This window comes from Schistocerca gregaria, chromosome 4 (assembly GCF_023897955.1).
Source record: "Schistocerca gregaria isolate iqSchGreg1 chromosome 4, iqSchGreg1.2, whole genome shotgun sequence".
Classification (NCBI taxonomy): domain Eukaryota; kingdom Metazoa; phylum Arthropoda; class Insecta; order Orthoptera; family Acrididae; genus Schistocerca; species Schistocerca gregaria.
Genome location: NC_064923.1, coordinates 543356083 through 543376962, shown reverse-complemented (window position 1 = coordinate 543376962; position 20880 = coordinate 543356083). Strand labels below are relative to the sequence as shown.

Genomic DNA, 20880 nt, shown 5'->3' with positions numbered 1-20880 from the left:
GCGAGAGGGCTGTACAAGCAATGATCACACGCACGGCACAGCGGACACACCAGGAACTGCGGTGTTGGCCGTCGAATGGCGCTAGCTGCGCAGCATTTGTGCACCGCCGCCGTCAGTGTCAGCCAGTTTGCCGTGGCATACGGAGCTTCATCGCAGTCTTTAACACTGGTAGCATGCCGCGACAGCGTGGACGTGAACCGTATGTGCAGTTGACGGACTTTGAGCGAGGGCCTATAGTGGGCATGCGGGAGGACGGGTGGACGTACTGCCGAATTGCTCAACACGTGGGGCGTGAGGTCTCCACAGTACATCGACGTTGTCGCCAGTGGTTGGCGGAAGGTGCACGTGCCCGTCGACCTGGGACCAGACCGCAGCGACGCACGGATGCACGCCAAGACCGTAGGATCCTACGCAGTGCCGTAGGGGACTGCACCGCCACTTCCCAGCAAATTAGGGACACTGTTGCTCTTGGGGTATCGGCGAGGACCATTCGCAACCGTCTCCATGAAGCTGGGCTACGGTCCCGCACACCGTTAGGCAGTCTTCCGCTCACACCCCAACATCGTGCAGCCCGCCTCCAGTGGTGTCGCGACAGGCATGAATGGAGGGACGAATGGAGACGTGTCGTCTTCAGCGATGAGTCGCTTCTGCCTTGGTGCCAATGATGGTCGTATGGCACACAGGGCCAACACCCGGCATCATGGTGTGGGGAGCGATCTCCTAAACTGGCCGTACACCTCTGGTGATCGTCGAGGGGACACTGAATAGTGCACGGTACATCCAAACCGTCATGGTACCCATCGTTCTACCATTCCTAGACCGGCAAGGGAACTTGCTGTTCCAACAGGACAATGCACGTCCGCATGTATCCCGTGCCACCCAATGTGCTCTAGAAGGTGTAAGTCAACTACCCTGGCCAGCAAGACCTCCGGATCTGTCCCCCATTGAGCATGTTTAGGACTGGATGAAGCGTCGTCTCACGCGGTCTGCACGTCCAGCACGAACGCTGGTCCAACTGAGGCGCCAGGTGGAAATGGCATGGCAAGCCGTTCCACAGGACTACATCCAGCATCTCTACGATCGTCTCCATGGGAGAATAGCAGCCTGCATTGCTGCGAAAGGTGGATATACACTGTACTAGTGCAGACATTGTGCATGCTCTGTTGCCTGTGTCTATGTGCCTGTGGTTCTGTCAGTGTGATCATGTGATGTATCTGACCCCAGGAATGTGTCAATAAAGTTTCCCCTTCCTGGGACAATGAATTCACGGTGTTCTTATTTCAATTTCCAGGAGTGTATTTTAACAGTTTGACATCTGCTTCTTAGGGTGAGCTTGTGATTGGTTTATCTTGTCCACCAACGATCATCAATATGTCTACAAAAATAATCATTGTTTAAAAAAAAGTAATATAACTGGATAGAAAAGAAGTCTACTCGCCAAGCAGCAGCAGGAGAAAACACATATAAATGATACAGAAATGCACAAGCTTTAGGAGCCAGTGGTTCCTTTAGACAGAAGGGTTGCAGGGAAATAAAGAGGAATGAAGGAAAATGACTGGTGAGTTTTAAGAAATGGAGAGAGGAGACTTATTGGATAGGATGAGACGGAAAGACTGATCGTTGGGGACAGCATCAATTGAAATTTGAAAACCTGTGAGCTTAAAGATGAAAGTTAGGGTAATCAGCAAAACATTGGGAATGGTCACTGGGATACGATCCATAATGTAGGGAAATGGGTGCAGGAACAGTGTAGGATCTGACGAGGATAATGAAGTGATTGGGAGGGTGACTAAAAGCTATTCAAGATGTGATGACAAAATGCCGGACAGAATGGACCTCATTTTCAGGGCATGATATTAGAAAATCCTTGCCATGTTGAAGTAGCTAATCAGTACATTCAAGACCACGATAGTACTGAGTGTGAAGAAGTGTATTCATAAGTTCTTTGTTGGAGTGATCACCAGTATCAGGATTGGATCTGTTGGCATGGGAAATCTGCTTTTGAGCTATGCTGGAGGGTAAATTGTGTTCACTGACGGTTGAAGTGAGGATGGTGGTGTATTGCTGTCAAGAGTCTGCATCTGAACAAATATGTTTGCCTCAAATGCCACGGTATGGGATGGAATGTTTGACATGGAAAGGAAGGCGACTGTCAAAATATAAGTACTGTTATGTGTTAGTAGGTTTAATGTGACCTTCCGTGATGATACAATCAGCATCAATGAAACTGTCATGGGATTCAGAAAGGGACCTTGTGAAATTTGATTTCAAGTATGTATTTAGAGATTGCAACAATTTTAAAAGTTTGGCCTTACCATGAGTCCATCTGGCAAAGATGTTGTCAGTGCATCAAAATTCACCCAGGGCTGAAGGCGTAAGGATCCATGGAAAGCCCCTCCCCCCGATGCCACCCCCCCTCTCTCAAAGTGACTCACAAAAAAAGTTAGCATTGAAGGAAATATTCTGGTACACATGGTCATACCCATCAAAGTATAAAGTTGATTAAGGGATGTCATAAGGTTAGAATCAGGTGGGTGCTATTTGAGGTAATGTCCAGCAGCAGGGTCAACCATGTATGTGGGGAATGTTGGTATAGAGCAGAATCTCCCATACTGTGTTCCGCAGAACACTGATATTCCATGAGAAGTGAATATGTGCGCCATGAAAAACTACTAATAACATTGGTTTTTTTCCCCTGACATTTAGATAATTCTAATTATTTTTTATAATGATTTGTGTGTTATTAGTTAAGATATAAAATCGAAATAATCACCGTAAAAAATTCTCTTTTTTAAAATGTCATTGCCCTTCAAACTGATCAAAGTGTTCCTTCAGTGTACCAGGATTCTTAAAGTGTTCCGTCAGAGGAAAAGTTCAGAATTTCCTGGAATAGAGGGAGTTGCCATCAATGGTAACTTGCAAGGTGTTTTGCAGGAATGAGACGGGCACATATTTTAGACACACTGTGAAATGGGTGGTGTCTTTAATATAGGAGGGGAATCTTTGTACTGTAGGTTGCAGCTGTTGATCAAGCAAGTCAGAGGTGCTTTTAGTCACTGCTTTGGATCCAGCAACTATGGGATGACCAGGATAATTGGGTATGTGTATCTTAGGAAGAACACGAAAGGTAGAAGTGTGTCGTTTGGGTTCTATGAATTGAGGCATTAGTCCTTGTGTGGGGACTGAAATTGCAGGTCAGTTTGAACCACAGGGATGAGACCTTGATGGCGGATGCCATACATGAAAAGTGTCAGTGTACACACACACACACACACACACACACACACACACACACACACACACACACACACACACACACCAGTCATGTACCATAGTGGTAGATCCCTTGTCTGCTGGAAGCATAATGATGAAGTCATCAGTTTTCCAGGAGTGATAGGGACCTGAGAAAGGATGACAAAGCAGTGATGCATCATAGGAATTCTTGGAAAGCTTGGTGAGGCATGATTTTGAGGTAATGTTTGTGGTTCAAGTTGGGATCATGGCCGGAACGGTTCAAGGCAAGTTCAGAGTCAGGTTTGCTGTTGGTTTTGATTTTGGTTTGCAAAGTGATACTTCTGGTTGACATTACACACAAAGGAAAGTAGGCCCTTAACTAAAGTAGCATGCTTTAATGCAGGTGTAGAGCTGAAAGTGAGATTGTTGAATAATTCAGAAGGGGAGAGAGCTTTATATGAGAGGTTGAGAAAACTACAGAGCTGTGGCTGGTTCTTGTGATCAGAAGAAATCATAACATTGGGAACAGTCAAATATTTGTGACAGTGAAAATATAAATTTCACAGCTGTGTTATCAGGATGGTGGTGGTGATTAAAAATAATGGCATTGTAAGAAAAACAAGATAGTGTAGGTAAAACTTAATGTAAACCATTTCTTTTTGTTTATTTTATTTCTGCTTGTGTTATCGAGATGTAGACAATCAACGAATGGCCAAAGTTTAGACTAGGCATAATGCTGGTGTTTTAGGCAGATACTTTGTCAGTAAAACAGTTTGTACTCTAATTATTCAGAATATGTTTAAAATAAATTTCCCTCAGTAAGTCTCTTAAAAATGCAGGTCATCCTATATTCAGGGTCATCTTACACTTGCATAAATGCAGTATATTGGTGACAGATTACCTGGATGAATGCAAGAGATTGCTGTATTTGAACTGTAAAAGAGGCTGGTGAAGAATGGGATTACATCCACAAATAGGGACTTTTAAAGTTAGCCCATTTTCAGTAACTCCAGGGACAAGCACATGCCAAGAAACATAATGTGGGACCTTAGTTTAGATAGGGCAAAAGCATGTTTACAAAAAGAACAAATATAATATGTGATGGGATTCATCAAGTCAGAACAGGAGTGCAAAGGAGTAGCAGAGGAGGAAAAATGAGAGAAAAAGGAAGATAAGCAATTGAGACCAGAGAAGAAGCTAAAAAGAGGTAATCAGTGGGCGGAAGTGATAAGAATTTATCATGAAAAAACTGGAATATACAATACAAAAATTACCATAGGAAACTATTGCCACAATTGGGAAGTTTGTGAAAACAGAGGGAAAGTCATTGGAGAAAATGAAATTTACTGTATACAGGAAATAAAATAATTAAGGAGATCACAGTAACAGCTGATAAGTGTGGTTTGGAAAAACAGGTGCACGAAAACATCAATAACTTGCTTAGAAGGTAAATAACAACAGATCTGTCTTAAGTACTAGGAAATATATAGGAGTAAAATGTTGGTTAATCATAGGTGGTTTAGACAAGTGAAAAAACAAACTAGCATAAATGGTTGAAAACACTTGACTGTTTGAACTGGAAAGGAGGCCATGTTTGAGAATATAACTGGGGAAAAAACTATTCACCAAGCCCGGGCAGGAGGAAGCACATTTATCTACAGGCCCTTCTTAAAACCACAGGCCCTCCGCAAGGACTAACACCTCAAGTTCTATAACTTCTTACATCATCCAAACCAAGGACTCCCAGCTTTTACCTTCTTCCTAAGATCCACAAAACCAGTCATCGTGGTCATCCTATAGTTGCTGGCTTCAAAACACCCACTAAATGTATCTCTGCTTGCTTGAGCAGAATCTGCAATCTAAAGAACAAAGACACCTCCCTCCCCCTCTCATTTCAGATGATCTAGGAAATGTTTATTAACATTGTCTCTTTCTGCTGCTGAACATTTCTTCAATCAGTACCCTCCTGATTCCAAACCTGTGACATCCTTCCTGTTCACCTTAATCAACTTAATACTTATCAACAACTACTTTATTTTTGAAGGGTAGACATATAAACAGATGATGGGTACAGTCATGCAAATTAGGTTGGGTTTTTCCTGTGCCACCCTTTCAATGGGTTGCTTGGAGGAAGCTTTCCTGGAATCTGTAAGGTTTCGGCCCCTGGTTTAGTATAATATGTTCATGACATCTTTGCTATGTGGACTAATTGTGAGGCTGATGTGATAGAATTTTTGGAATCTCTAAATATAATCTCTCAATAAAATCTCACATGGTCCTATTCCGAATACCATGTCACTTTCCTCAATGTTGACTTTGTCATCACTGTGAGTCATCTATACACTTCTGTTCACATTAAGAATACTAAAAGACAGCAGTAATTACATTTTGACAATTGTCATCCTTTCCATGTCAAGCATTCCCTCCCATACAGCCTTTGCATTCAAGGCAAGCAGTTTGTTCAGAATGTGGACTCTTTACAGCAATACACCAGGAGCCTCTCCTATGCTTCTCTGGACGTAATTATCCGATTGGCTTAACCCAGGCTGTCACATCCAGTCCTCTCATCACTCAATACTGTCCAGGCGTAGAATGTATTAATCAGCTACTTCAACAAGGCTGTAGCTTCCTAAAATCATACCCTAAAAAGAGGTCCATTCTATCTGATACTTTGACCACCACATCTAGAATAGCTTTCCACTACCCCCCCCCCCCCCCCCCCCCCCTCAGATATCTCTGCAGTGCAGTATCTTGGTCAGACCCTGTGCCCCTTCTGCACCCACTTTCTTACTCTGTGGCTTCTACCTCTGTGACCATCCCTGCTATAAGACTTTTCATGCACCCTCCTACCACCACCTATACTAGCCCTGTAACTAGTGAAACGTACACTGTCAAAGGGAGAGTCAAGTGGTGAAACAACACACTTCATGTGCTAGTTGTTATGTAGACACTGTTTGGCCTTCAATGTTGGTATGACTACTACCAGCCTATCATTAAGGATTGATGGACAGAGACAGCTGGTGTATACCAGCAACACACAATATGTTGTCATTGAGCGTGTTCTACAACAGAGGTTGCCAAACTTGTTTCACAGTGGGCTAGACAACTGACAAAGTGACAATCATGGGTCGTGTCATCATTCTGTTTATTACTCCAAAGTGAGAACGATTACTGTGGGAGGGAAAAGATGAAAAATTAAGTGCAGAGTTCCATGTTAATCACAGATCAGTGGCATGCAGTGCACAAAGAACAAGGACAGCCAACATATTTATTTAGTAAAAAAGTTATCTAAGATGATGACATTAGCAAATAGAACTTTACACCAGACCTAATCTGCACACATCCGAATCTCACAAACTAAAAAGCTAAAAATGAGATTTATGAACCTGACATTTGGCTTCCAAGATATCATCAGTGTTTGGTTTGGTATTACTCCATCGAGTCAAGATAATTGCTTTCCAGTGTTCATCAATCTCGTTCGACATGCTGACTTAACGTACTGTATTTTTCAAAAAATTTTCTGGCAGACACAATTTGTTCCAAACACTGATGCCATACCAGCAGAAAAGTTCTTCAGTTTCAGAAACTTTACATCAGGTAAGTAGTGGTAAAATTCAACAAGTTTTCTATTTCTGTGCTTGTGTTTCAACAAGTCACTTGCCTGCAAATCAATGGGTTCCATCCATACGTTACAACCAAACATGTTCTGCAACAGGAGAATGTCACTCAATTCTATCAAGATCAGAAAATTTCGGGCTGCCACAAACAGTGATAGCTTTCTTTGAAATCCTTTGATGATTCTGTGGAGGTCACAAATCAGGCTATCCTTTCCCGTAAGTTTTCAGTTCAGTTCATTCATGTGGGGTATGATGTTGACCAAAAATAACTCTGACAGCCATGCAGATCTGACAGCTGTGGATCAGCTCTATATTTTTCAGTGAGAAAAACATCCATTTCACATTGGAGCTTGTAAAAACTAAACAGTACTTTGCTGCAGCTGAGACGTCTCACTGTTTTGTTATAAGGCAAGTCACAGAATTTAGAACTAATTTCTTCAAGAACAGCCTGGAAATGGCGCTGACTGAGTGCATGTTCCTGAAAGCAGCTCACAACAGAAACAACTGGCTTCAGTACACAAGAAGTATCTGTCTTCCACAAAATGCTTGGTGATGTGTGATGTGTTTATGAACAGAGCACTCACAGTTTGCAAATCTGTAAACTGAGTAGGGGAGATCAGTGCATCTTAGCATTCTACATGTTCCCACTAATCTTTTTTTTATGTGGAAACACTACTACATTGTTTCAGAACCTGTAGATCTAAGTAATTCAGGCCACTCATTGTTCATCTATTCATAATAATGTGTTTGGCCTAAATATGTCTGCTTGTGTCTGTGTATGTGCGGATGGATATGTGTGTGTGTGTGTGTGTGTGTGTGTGTGTGTGTGTGTGTGTGTGTGTGTGTGTGTGTGTGTGCGTGTGCGCGTGTGCGCGAGTGTACACCTTTCCGCTCCCGGGATTGGAATGACTCCTTACCCTCTCCCTTAAAACCCACATCCTTTCGTCTTTCCCTCTCCTTCCTGAAGAAGCAACCATCTGTTGCGAAAGCTAGTAATTCGGTGTGTGTGTTTGTGTGTTTTGTTCTTGTGTCTGTCTGCTGGCGTTTTCCCGCTTGGTAAGTCTTGGAATCTTTGTTTTTAATATATTTTTCCCATGTGGAAGTTTCTTTCTATTTTATTTACATAATAATGTATTTAGTACTATAATACCACCTGGGACAACCTATCCCACCCACAGGGCAAGTCGGTCCAGCAGTTGGGACAAGTCCATATGATTTTATAGTTTAATTTAAGTTATTTAATTTGAAACACATCAACTTTGACACTCACAGTTTATTTAGTGAAAATTCCTATAGCTTTGCGACAGAAACCGCAATCACAAATTTTGTTTTCATTGTTATAACAACAGTCTGAAAGAAAAGTATGTACAAAATTTTGATCAGTCTTCACCTAAGTGCCCAGTAGGATCTTCATGGTTTGAACATTGATTAAAAAGTTCTTCAGTGTCATTTTTAATACACGACAAATGTGCTCACAGCTTACAAGTTGTACATTGAATCCACTCATCATCTGGATTGCGATGAGAAAATTGTTTAAGAAACCTGGGCCATTGTGTCCCAGTGTCATATTGGAATTGCTTTAGTTCATTTACGAAAACATTTTAAGCATTTATCACTGTGTCTTCATCTTGAAGAACCCTCATGGTGATGCCTACTTCCTTTCTGCATTTTATGTGAGGAGTTTTATCACATGATTCAGCTTGATCACTGCCTCATTTCTTAAAAAATTGGTTTTTATGAGCAACATCCTTATTTCTGTCTAAAGTGTTGTTTTTTTGGAGACTTGCTGTTCATGTTGTAATGCGTCTTTCTCTGGATTTTGCTGCATTGGCTGCACAGGATTAGCCGAGTGGTCTAAGGCGCTGCAGTCATGGACTGTGCTGCTGATTCCAGCGGAGGTTTGAGTCCTCCCTCGGGCATGGGTGTGTGTTTGTCCTTAGGATAATTTAGGTTAAGTAGAGTGTAAACTTAGGGACTGATGACCTTTGCAGTTAAGTCCCATAAGATTTCACACACATTTGAACATTTTTTTGCTGCATTGTTGTAGTTCTGTTCTTGTTTGTTTGCTGTCTCTTGTACTTGGTTGCAGTTTCTCAAATGGCGTGACTTTTTCAGCTGTTGGGAAGCACTGCTGGTCAGGTGAGATGACATTTAACATAACCACTGTTGTTACCGACAGCATAGGCCTACATTGTGTTCTTGAACAGTTGAAGGGCCAGCTTCGGAAATAAAACCACAACCTACAGCATTTGCATCAGGTCTATCTCATGTATATGAAGACATCAGTGGAAATATATATTGCATATACATTCTCAGTTTAAATAAGTATGGGACACATAAAAATTGCATTGGATTTGATCTAGACTTTGACATTGTTTGACCTAATGAAGTTCATCATTACAAAAAGACAGCGGAGCATGTTTGCCTTCTGGGCCCACGTGCCCCTGTTTAAATGGGCCATTGTGCCCCAGTGTCATATTGGAATTGTTTTAGGTCATTTATGAAAATGTTTCAAGCATTTATCACTGTGTCAAAATAATCCTTAATATATTGTACTTACTTGTTTAATGAGAGCATTGTCTTGGAGTAAACAAAATACCTTGGTCAAACAAAATTTACTTTCAGTGAGAAGAAAACACTAAATGTGTGCCCCTCCCTCGTTTGACAATTTAAACTGCATTGATGCATATATATGATAAGATCACAGTATGGTTGCTAACAAACGTCCTTGGTCTGTGGCATATATGAACGGCAGTATTACGAAGTAATACCAATTGGCGCCGTGCCCCTACAGCCTCAGTCTTCCCTACCAATCATTAAACACAGTGAACATAAGGCACACAGCAGCCAGGAAATCTCGGCATATATGAATATCTAATATTCTAAACATAAAATTTAAATTTAAATCCATGTCTTATGGTCCAAACATTTCATCATTCAAACCCCCAATACCATCGACAGGCCGGATAAGCTGATGTCATGGGCAGGATCCGGCCCATGAACCCAAGCTTGGTGACCCTGCTCTACAATATGATAGTTCTGACCTCGATACCTATTTCACCACACACGCCATCTGGATTCTCCCTGCTGATACTACTTTCTTAGAACTCCTTATGTGGAAAATCCCATTACAATATGTGCTAGGTTCCTGCCAACCATCTGGCCTTTTATTCTTTTTTCCCCCTGATATGTCTACACACACACCCCCACACACACAAACACATACACACACACACAAATATTTAAAAAAGTTATCTGTCTACAATGTATAATGCACGTAGCTGTCTGCTATTATTGACTTTTGCAGGATGTTTTTCCAGCTGTCTCTGTCTTTCAACCTTAAGCTCTCAAGTTTTCAAATATGTTCGAATGCAAGCACCAACAATAAGTCTTTCCTTCTCATCCTGCCTGATAAGTCTTCTCTGACTCAGATCCAGGTGACTTTTCCATAATGCTTCCCACTTCCTAAACCTCACCAGTCTTTTTCCTTCATCCCTTTACCTTTACCGTCAACCCTAATTCTAGTAGAAGAAGCCTCCGGTTTCAAAAGTTTGTGCATTTCCTCATTCCCTTATATATATATATATATATATATATATATATATATATATATATATATATATATATATATATATATATAGGGAAACATTCCACGTGGGAAAACAAAGATTCTGTAATTTACCAAACGAAAGCATTGGTACGTTGATAGAAACAATAACAAACACAAGCGCACACACACACAAATTTCAGCTTTCGCAACCCACGGTTGCTTCATCAGGAAAGAGGGAAGGGGAGGGAAAGACGAAAGGATGTGGGTTTTAAGGGAGAGGGTAAGGAATCATTCCAATCCCAGGAGCGGAAAGACTTACCTTGGGGGGAAAAAGGGACAGGTATACACACACGCGCGCGCGCGCACACACACACACACACACACACACACACACACACACATATCCATCCGCACATAACAAACACAAGCCTCTGTCTGTGGAAGTTACTTTAGATGATCACCATTTCTTACAGCAAAATAACTGGTTAAATTCATTCCCTCGACTACCAGTCACAGGAATAAAGGTAACTGGGGCAACAGGTATGACAATCAAAGCAGTATATGTTGTTGTGGTCTTCAGTCCTGAGACTGTTTTGATGTAGCTCTCCATGCTACTCTATCCTGTGCGAACTGCTTCATCTCCCAGTATGTACTGCAGCCTACATCCTTCTGAATCTGCTTAGTGTATTCCCATCTTTTGGTCTCCATCTATGATTTTTGCCCTCCACGTTGCCCTTCAATACTAATTTAGTGATCCCTTGATGCCTCAGAACATGTCCTACCAACTGATCCCTTCTTCTAGTCAAGTTGTGCCACAAACTCCTCTTCTCCCCAATTCTATTCAATACCTCCTCATTAGTTATGTGATCTACACACCTAATCGTCAGCATTCTTCTGTAGCACCACATTTCGAAAGCTTCTATTCTTTTCTTGTCTAAACTATTTATCGTCCATGTTTCGCTTCCATACATGGCTACACTCGATACAAATACTTTCAAAAACGACTTCCTGACACTTAAATCTATACTCGATGTTAACAAATTTCTCTTCTTCAGAAACGCTTTCCTTGCCATTGCCAGTCTACATTTTATATCCTTTCTACTTCGAGCATCATCAGTTATTTTGCTCCCCAAATAGCAAATCTCATTTACTACTTTAAGCGTCTTATTTCCTAATCTAATTCCCACAGCATCACCGGATTTAGTTCGACTACATTCCATTATCCTTGTTTTGCTTTCGTTGATGTTCATCTTATATTATCCTTTCAAGACACTGTCCATTCCGTTTAGCTGCTCTTCCAAGTCCTTTGCTGTGTCTGACAGAATTACAATGTCATCAGCGAACCTCAAAGTTTTTATTTCTTCTCCATGGATTTTAATACCAACTCCGAATTTTTCTTTTGTTTCCTTTACTGCTTGCTCAATATACAGATGGAATAACATAAACTATCCCGAGAAACACTACTTACAAAGTTCCAAGAACCACCTTTAGATAATGAATCCAGGAATATAGTACAAACTTCTATGCATCGCTCACATAGGGATTGTGAGGACAAGATTTGATTAATTACAGCATGCACAGAGGCCTTTAAACAATCATTGTTCCTACACTCCATGCATGAATGGACTGGTAAGAAGCCAAAGCCTTAAACATCCTGAAATGTGTCAGTCATACGTCTTGGGGAGCTGACAGGGCACGTCTGCTCCAACTTTATAAGGCATTAGTGCGACCCCGGCTCGAATATGGATGCCAGATTTATAGGTCAGCAAGGCCTTTGGACCTGAAAATGCTGGATGCAGTTCACCACGAGAGTATTAGGCTGTCTACAGAGGCTTATTGCACAAGCCCGGTTGTTAGTTTATGTGCAGAGGCTGGTGAGCCTCCGCTGTCTATTCGACGTCTTCTTCTTGTGGTATGCTAAGCATATAGGGCATTGTCCGTTCCTACATCGCCAGCATCCAGTTAAGTTGTTCAGCTGCCACTGGAATGGTTGTTCGATCATCGGCCACAAGCAACAAGCAACACGGCCATTTGGGATCCGTGCAAGGAAGAGCCTTGAATTATTACAGGTGGGTGGCTTTAAGGTCCAAAGCCAGGGTTGGAGCAGGGCCACTCCCCCTGGCTACTACCAAGGTCCAGATTGCTTTTAGGAGTTACTGCTTACAAGAAACATTGTACCCCAGACTATGTTTTTAAAGTTAAATTTAATGAAATTTTATGTAGCCACCCAGATTTTATTACTGCCTACATATATGGTTTTAAGCAGGGAGATGTTTTCGGTTGTTCTGTCGTGTTCCCTGACATTGTCCTCAAGATAGGACTCCCAGAGCAGTTTTCAGTTTATTATGTGGAACAGTTTACTGTCCTGAGGGCAATGGAGCAGATGAGAAGGAATTGTGACAAAAAATTGATCATCTGTTCTGATTCTCAAAGTGCCCTTCTCGCTGTTGGACAGATGTACCAAGCAGATCGGATGGTGCAACAGCTACAAGACGCTCTCCTTATCTTGCACAGGAAAACAAGGAAATAATTTTTTGCTTCCAGGGCACATATGCACCCAGGGAAACAAGCTCACTGATGCTGCTGCTAAGGAGGCTTACCTTCCTTCCTCCTCCTGCCCACTGTTCAGTCCCTCTACGGGATGTCACTTCATTTGTGATCAGGAAGGCTATATGTTGGTGGGAGTCCCAGTGGTTGGAAGTAAGGAATAATAAACTACGTTCCATCAAGGCTTCAGTGCGATCATGGATGTGAAGAAGTAGCCCGTATTCGGCTTAGAGTGGGACATTGTCCATTGACAAATGGCTTCCTTTTATGTCGGGAGGAGCCCCCAGTATGTCAGATGTGGGACACAGCTGTCAGTACATCTTTTTACTGAGTGTGTTTTATATGACAACCTGAGGGTTGAAATGGGTTTCCCACAGGATCTTCCTTCTATTTTAACTGGTAATGAGGTGAGTGTTGTGTGTGTCTTAAAATTTTGTGTGGTGTCTTACTGTATCACAGAGTGGCTGCGTCACAAATTATTTCTAAGTCGTCCAGCAAATCTTCAGTATAATATTAATGCAAGGGTGCTGATGATCTAGCTGTTTAGCGCCCTCCACCATAAATCATAATCGTCATCTTCCACTCCTACCCCCCCCCCCCTACCCCCCCCCCCCCCCCTCTTGCTCTTTGATTATTGCATCTTACCCATTTCTCTATGATACCCCATTGCAGCAGCAAGTGTGACTGCCTACTGTACATAATGAACCTTGTGGATTGTCATGGAACTAATACACCCTTTACAGACAGACAGTGGTGACTCCATATGTTCCTGTGCTTGCTTTGTTCCTCTGTCTCCGTGTCGTACTAATACACCCAGCACTCATCCATAGTGACTGTGTGATTAGACGAAACATCTATAGTGGCCCGACACAGCTGTAGCATTTCCACTGATGCCTCGGGTTTGGTACACTTCTCGAATGGGAATGAGATGTTGGGGAGACCCAATGGGTGGCAACTTTTGTCGTGCTCTAAATGTCGTTGGCTAATTGTCACTTTTCCACTGTCACCTCAACGTGATACACTCATTTTGAGCACCAGTACCATCGTTTCTTTGTTGTTCCCTGTTCTTCACAAAGAGATAGTCTGTCACTTTGTTCATCTTCATTCAGACTTATTTGACCATGCTGGAAGTGTCTGCGCTAACTAATGCCTGTTCCAAATGATGATGCAATGTTTCCATATACTTCCACAAATTCAGCATAGGTAGTTGAAGCATTGTTCCCCTTAAGGTGTTGAAAGTTTATTGCTGTACGATACTCCACCTTATCAGTGAACTGTGAATTTTTTATTTTTTTTACTACCCCTCATATTTTTAGATAAAATATTTTGTAATACTTTTTATGTGAAAACACTGAAAACCACACACATGGTTGAAATGTGGGATACTGGAATACACACTCTGCTAGCACTGATGTTGTGCACTGATATTTTGTGAATGTCACATTCTCTCAGCATTTTTCAGCTCCAGTGGAAAAACAGTGAGAATTTGCTTATGTGTGCCAATCACAGTACAGAACATTTGACATCTTGCAAACTTGTGATAATTTGGTTGGAGTTCACAGAGCAGCTGAACGTGATTCCATAAAAGTCTATCATATTACTCGTGAAATATGATAGAAATTCTCCTGTCTGTTGTTTGTTTGTGATGCCAGTGAAGTTGGCATGACACATCTCATGTATTGAGCCATGATTGACTGAAAAAAGCAAACCGAGCAGACTCCATGTCACATTACATGTTTGCACCATATGTGCCTTGACATCTAGCAGACTACTACTTCGTTTTCCAGCTCATAAATATGAGAAAGAGAGTCCTGTATCATCTGAAGCTGGGTACATTAATGAAATTGCTTGGAGCCCACTGAAGGAATTGGAGCAGTTGAGTAAATTCTTCTCTTCGTCCTGCTTAATACACCCTAATGTCTTTAGGATCGCATATGGTAGTAGCACTGTGGACTGTGAATTTGCTTGCATGTGAGGTCATCATCAAGAAAAATGACTTGATAGATAAGAGTGTCCTCTTGCATAGCCCCTTCAGTGTATACTGGAATAAAATCATGATGACTGAGGAAAATATTGCTAATAATAGATTTAAAAACAACACTAGAGGTAAAACTTCTTAGCAGATTAAAACTCTGTGCTGTATGAGGTCTTGAACCTGGGACATCGCCTTCCATGGGCAAATGGGTGTCACCTGAGCTATCCAAGCATGGCTCCCGTCCCTTCCTCAGAGATTCAAACCTGGGTAAGACAAAGGTTTTTATTTGCCTGGAAGTTTTGAATTGGCACACAATCTGAATATGAGAGATGCTATCTTTTTAAAATAACTCTGGCCCACTTAAGAACCTGAGGTTGTGGGTTGCACGAGGTTAACATTTCTGTCAGAAGCTAAAATTGTTTGCTGGACTGGAATTTGAACTCAGAATCTCTATGCTTCATGTGCAGAAAACTTACCAGTCATACTGTCCATGACACCTCACATACCAACTCAGAGTCTTAACTTTACCAGATTGAGTCATATCACAGCACATACTAGTAACATGTTGCAAAGAAATGTTAATGGCAGCATATATACTGCATAGAGTAAAAGATAATATCTCGCTAATGGTTGTACCGGTTAGCCCCTCCTCCAACATGCTGTAACATGACTTAATCGGACAGTCTGTCATTTTACCAACCAGGCACCATCTTTGGTTTTCTGAATCAGAGCTCTCTGTTGTCCATCCATTATTTCATTGAATTTTTACATAATATTTGCTCTGTGCATTTGCAGCTATCAGCTATGACCGACCATGACTCATCCTTTGTAAGACTCAAAGTGCTTTCTTTCTTGAAAACCAGAAAACGGCTTGACTGCCGTAAGGAATATTTGGTAGGAAATGAATTGTCACACAACCTGTAGATAAGGAAAGCCACGCGTGTGTGTGCGCGTGTGTGCGCGCGTGTGTGTGCGTGTGTGTGTGTGCGCGCTACATGCCCACGGGTGTGGTTGGACCTGGACGGTTGCGCGCGTGCGCGTGTGGGTGTGCATGTCCACGGTATCATTCAAAATGATTGTACTATTTACCTCTGTTACATTTTAAAATTCATGTTCTTGTCTCATGCAGCATTGACACATATCAAGAAGCATGACTTGGCTCAAAGTTAGCTGTATTTTACCCCTGAAATATTACTACAGTTGTAAGCTGCAGTTGCCAGTCTGCCCAAGATATTCCCACCATTCAATTAGACAGTTGCAAGTGTTTTATGTTCATTTTGTGTGTCATGTTGTTGTTTTAAAAAATTGAAGTGGATTATTGACATTCAGTGGCCTACTCCAGTAATTTCTAAGCATGAGTTAATGATGTTACCTTTCTCATTTGAAAAAGCGCCACTAATTATGAAATTACACTTTGTTAACACAAATTTCATTTACTATATCAGGTAGCAATTGTACTTCTGTCACACCTAAGGATAACTGTGATGCAGATTCAGTTAAATATTGTTGGTGAGACATTAAATCTCATTTAGTTATAGTGAAGTGACTACTAGCAACAGACATCAGTAACCCCTTTTACCAATAGTTGAGCAACTTGTTAATGTTGTCTCCAGTTGACAGATTTCAGTGACCCAAATGACCTTTCCTGATAGTAGAACTGAGTCACTGTACATCAAGATGCCCCTATCTTTGTATGGAGTATTTTGAAGTTATTCAACCTAATTATTTGAAATATTCCTTCTTCCCCTTTTTCTTAGGAAAATTATAACAAAATATTTTATATTTTCTACCCAAAGAAAGAAATTAAAAAAGAATTTAATAATCTTGAATTGTGCATTTTAACAGATAAAAATGGCCAGTATGAACCAACTAAAGAAGAAACAGAAGAACTGGAACGTGCTTTAGAAGCAGTGGACAAAGATGTTAAATCACTGGAAAGATTATCTCAGACACATGGTTTAATGGAACCATATATAGATGACAGTGCTCTGCAGACACTAGTTCAGTTGCCCGAAGTGACTGCGGGTTTGTCAGTTCCAGGTATTGTGCCTGCTGTTTTCACTACGTATCACAGTCATAATGGGTTTGTGGTAAATTCTCATCATTCAGCTGCCGCAGTGCCCGACATTAAAAATCTTGGACCACATCCAGTAGAATCTCCTGGTCTAGTGTCACCATGTATATCAATTCAGACTCAGACTGACACGCCATCTTAGCATGCATCACAGCGTTTTTATCAAGTGGTATTGTGCTCAAGGTGGTATTCAGTATTTCGTATTTTTGTTAAATATTGACCGTTTCAAAGTTTTGTGTGTGTGTGTGTGTGTGTGTGTGTGTGTGTGTGTGTGTGTGTGTGTGCGAGAGAGAGAGAGAGAGAGAGAGAGAGAGAGAGAGAGAGAGAGAGAGAGAGAGAGAGAGAGAGAGCATGTGCACGCATGTGTGCCTGCATGTGCACATGCACATGAGTGCATATATTTTGTGTGCGCGCGCATGTGTTGATGTCCAAAGTACACTGAATATGAAATAAGTGGCAGCACTTGTCAGAGACGCTTGTGTGTGTAAGTTAGACGTGATAATTGCTACAGTATTATAGTTGTTAAAGTTGCATATGAATCTTCTTTGTATGTGTTTCCATTGTAGTAATGACTCCCTTGTGAGGTGAAAATTGGTATGATGCTTTAAAATATTTTTTATAAGATTCACAGTCTCTGTTCTGTAGGTTTCATGTGTGTAAATATCTTTTTAACTTAATGCATCACTAAGAATATTTTTCTTCTTTTTCACTACCAACATAGTTTTGTGTTACGAATCTGCTTTTCAATATCTCTGTATATTCACATAATATGTGAACAAAAAATGAGCCCTTCCGTAGTTCTTATTTCTACCTGTGTATAATGTATTACAGAAGAAACAAAAAATAATGTATTGCCAATTCATATGACACATACGTTTGTTTAATAGGTGGTATACTTTTTGTACTATTCGGATTAGTCCAAGTAAGCTGTTTATTTTGTATTGAGTGTACTTTATGAAAAACGGTGTTGTGCAGTTGTATCTTGTGATGAATACTGTGTAGTGTTATGATAACAGTGCAAATTTTAGAAACAAAATACAAAATATTGTAGCCAGAGCAGTTCACCAAACAGTATCTTGGAGACATGCATGTCATTGTTATATTGCTGTTGAAAATAGTCTTTTGTTTATACTCAGGGAGGGTGCAACTAATTGCATTTATTCCATGTGTGTCTGTCTATGTGTGTGCGTGTCTCACTTGCATCATGTGATTAATTAACAGTTTCTTGATTTGCCCTTCCCTGTACAACTAAAGCTCAGATTTGAGTGCTGCGGAGATACTTTTTTCCAGATTATAGAGCATGCCTCATGACTTCCATGACTGACTCCACAGTTAACTGTTGAACCATTACAATGGTTTGAATTTTTTATATGAATGGATGAATAAGGGCCACAATAGTAGTTGAAATACTACAGTTGTTTCAGCAACACTTCAGTAAAGTGGAGAATTCACAAATTTCTGTAGTTCTTTACTTTTTTTTGCTTGTTGGATTAATAGTACTCCAAAAATTTGTCAGTGGTTACTTTTCACTTTCTTCTTTGCTTGTAATAATATGTGCATTAATTGCTCTACTGCATTTTAGCCAGGGGTATGCCATTTCTGTTGTAAAAACGGCATTCTGAAATTTGTAAGGACATTATTCATTGATTTTTTTTAGCAGTCACAGAACTTTATTTTTTTGTGTATTCTCCTTAATTTCATGTGTTCTTGTTCATTCAAAATTGAGTAGAGTATGCTCTGCTTCATTTGGGAAGACTGGTAGTTGAATCACTTGTGTACCTGATATTTAATATTTGTTTAGTGTTTCACATCTTAAGGTTTTGTTGGAAATAATATTGCACATTTCATTTATTTTGTTTCTCACATTGCTGAAACATTTACGCTAATGCTGTGTATTAATAAGTTTGTTGAGAGCAAGTTTGAATATCTTGAGTCCCAGCATGCTTCCTATTTTGTAGCCTTTTAAATTATTTTTTAATGTTGTATAGTAAAGATAATGTGAAAATAAAATCTACTTCAGTGATACAGGCTTTTGTCATAATGATTTACAGTTGTTTTGTTACTCAGGTGAAACAAGGGGTAGAGTTATTGATTCAGAGCAGAACATTTACTAAAAATAGATGTACATTCCACTGGTAAACTTAACATTTTTGCAGTTATGGTAAAATGTGTATAAAGTATCTAGATTTGCATAAACAGTTATAAATGAGGGGTTCCATCCTCTGACTGTCGGCAGCACACAACAGCGAATAATACGTAGTGGTATTATATCATAATTTTAATCTCAGGAAGAAAAATGTGCTGAAAAGTCCCTTAAGTAAACAAGAATCAGTTTTCTCTTGTATATTTGTACTCATTCTCTTAAACTGTTGGAAGTCAGGAGGTTCATATATATATATATATTTATTAAACTATAGAGTAGCATGTACATTTCTGGTTGTGTCTGGCACATATAAAAAGATGGATGCATTCTCTATGTTTGGCATTTATTTCATCACACATAAGTCACTCATAATCATTTTTACTATGTACCTGCTGTGTAAGGAATTAGCTGATCTGATTATCAAAGAAATCTGTTTACTAAAAGTTATTGAATTTTTAACACTTTTCCTTGCTTTATGGTTGTCGGGCATGTGCTGTTCACAGTTTTACATTATGAGAATACCGTAGAGAATTTTAATGTGAAATGAAGAGAGAGCAGTATTTTCATACTTTCAATTAGAAGTTCTAAATTACAAAAAATTTTAAATGTATTGCACTGTCACGAAATGTGATGTATATTCCAGATAAATGTAAAATAAACAGACACTGTACAGATTTTGTAATGAATACTATGTTAAATGAATACACACACTCATAACATGAATACACAAACTTGTTGTCTCAATGGGACCAAGGCACATCACTTTAAATTTGTCATTCAAGTTTATTACACAGTATCATCCATGACTAGTTGATATAAAGCCTGACAACTATTAAGCAAGTCATTCTGCATTTAGACACAATAAACCGTGAAATATTAAGAGCAAATTGGTGTTCTTTGATCTCATATCAGCTTACTGAAAATTTTTGTTACCATATAGTAATTCATCCCTAGTGACATTGACTGATGTAGCACATCATTGTGGTTGATTGTAAGAACTTCAGTAACTAAGTGAGGTCTAGGATAAATGCTAAGTGTTGTTCTTTTGTGTGTGTGTGTGTGTGTGTGTGTGTGTGTGTGTGTGTGTGTGTGTGTGTTTGTAAAAACAAGTATTAACAAGAAGCAATGCCTGTCAAAAAGAAATGTGTTCGAAAGTGAAATGTATCTTATAGACAGCTTTTGCTTAAATGTGTTGTAAAGTTGGAACAGCACTAAATGTGTTTAGGGTAAATGAAAGTGCAATACATACTTGAGAAAACCAACAAAAAATTATATATATATAAACTGTAATTCGTTGAAACACTTGTTGCCGTTGTGTACGTCTCATAATGTGTATGCCATTTCTTTTTTGTAGTGTAATTAAAATAGTTTTTTGATATACTTGGACTGACTGACAGTGAAAATGTATAATTGTAATTTTGAATACATATTTTGTCCCAAATTGTAGTGAAATTGATTTTGATATTTTCCTCTTACCTTTGAAACAAACCGGTAATTGTTGTTGATTATTTGAAAGTTCCTATTAAAGTAGTAGTTTTGTAATATTTTGTAAAATATGTGCTTTTTTTTTTAATATTTGCTACTCCATGACTCATATACTGAAACAGTGTGTTGTCTCATGCCTGAGATGAAGTTGAAGAAACTACAGTGTATGTGACAGGAAAATCGTTAAGGTTTACAGCCAATTATGCGTAAGTGATATTTACGTGATGGACACTTTGGCTTCAGAAAAAAAACTGA

General features: G+C 40.0%; 1 protein-coding gene across 3 annotated transcripts in view; it reads left to right on the top strand.

Moving 5' to 3' along the window:
- LOC126366012 (INO80 complex subunit D-like) overlaps positions 1-20592 on the top strand; it is a 156957-nt gene extending 136365 nt beyond the window's left edge. For all 3 annotated transcript variants that reach the window (XM_050008864.1, XM_050008863.1, XM_050008865.1), the window contains one exon: positions 16769-20592. In XM_050008864.1, coding sequence (XP_049864821.1) covers positions 16769-17139 — 371 coding nt within the window. In that variant the 3' untranslated portion in view covers positions 17140-20592. The remainder of the gene's footprint in view (positions 1-16768) is intronic.
- The last annotated feature ends 288 nt before the right edge of the window (positions 20593-20880 follow it).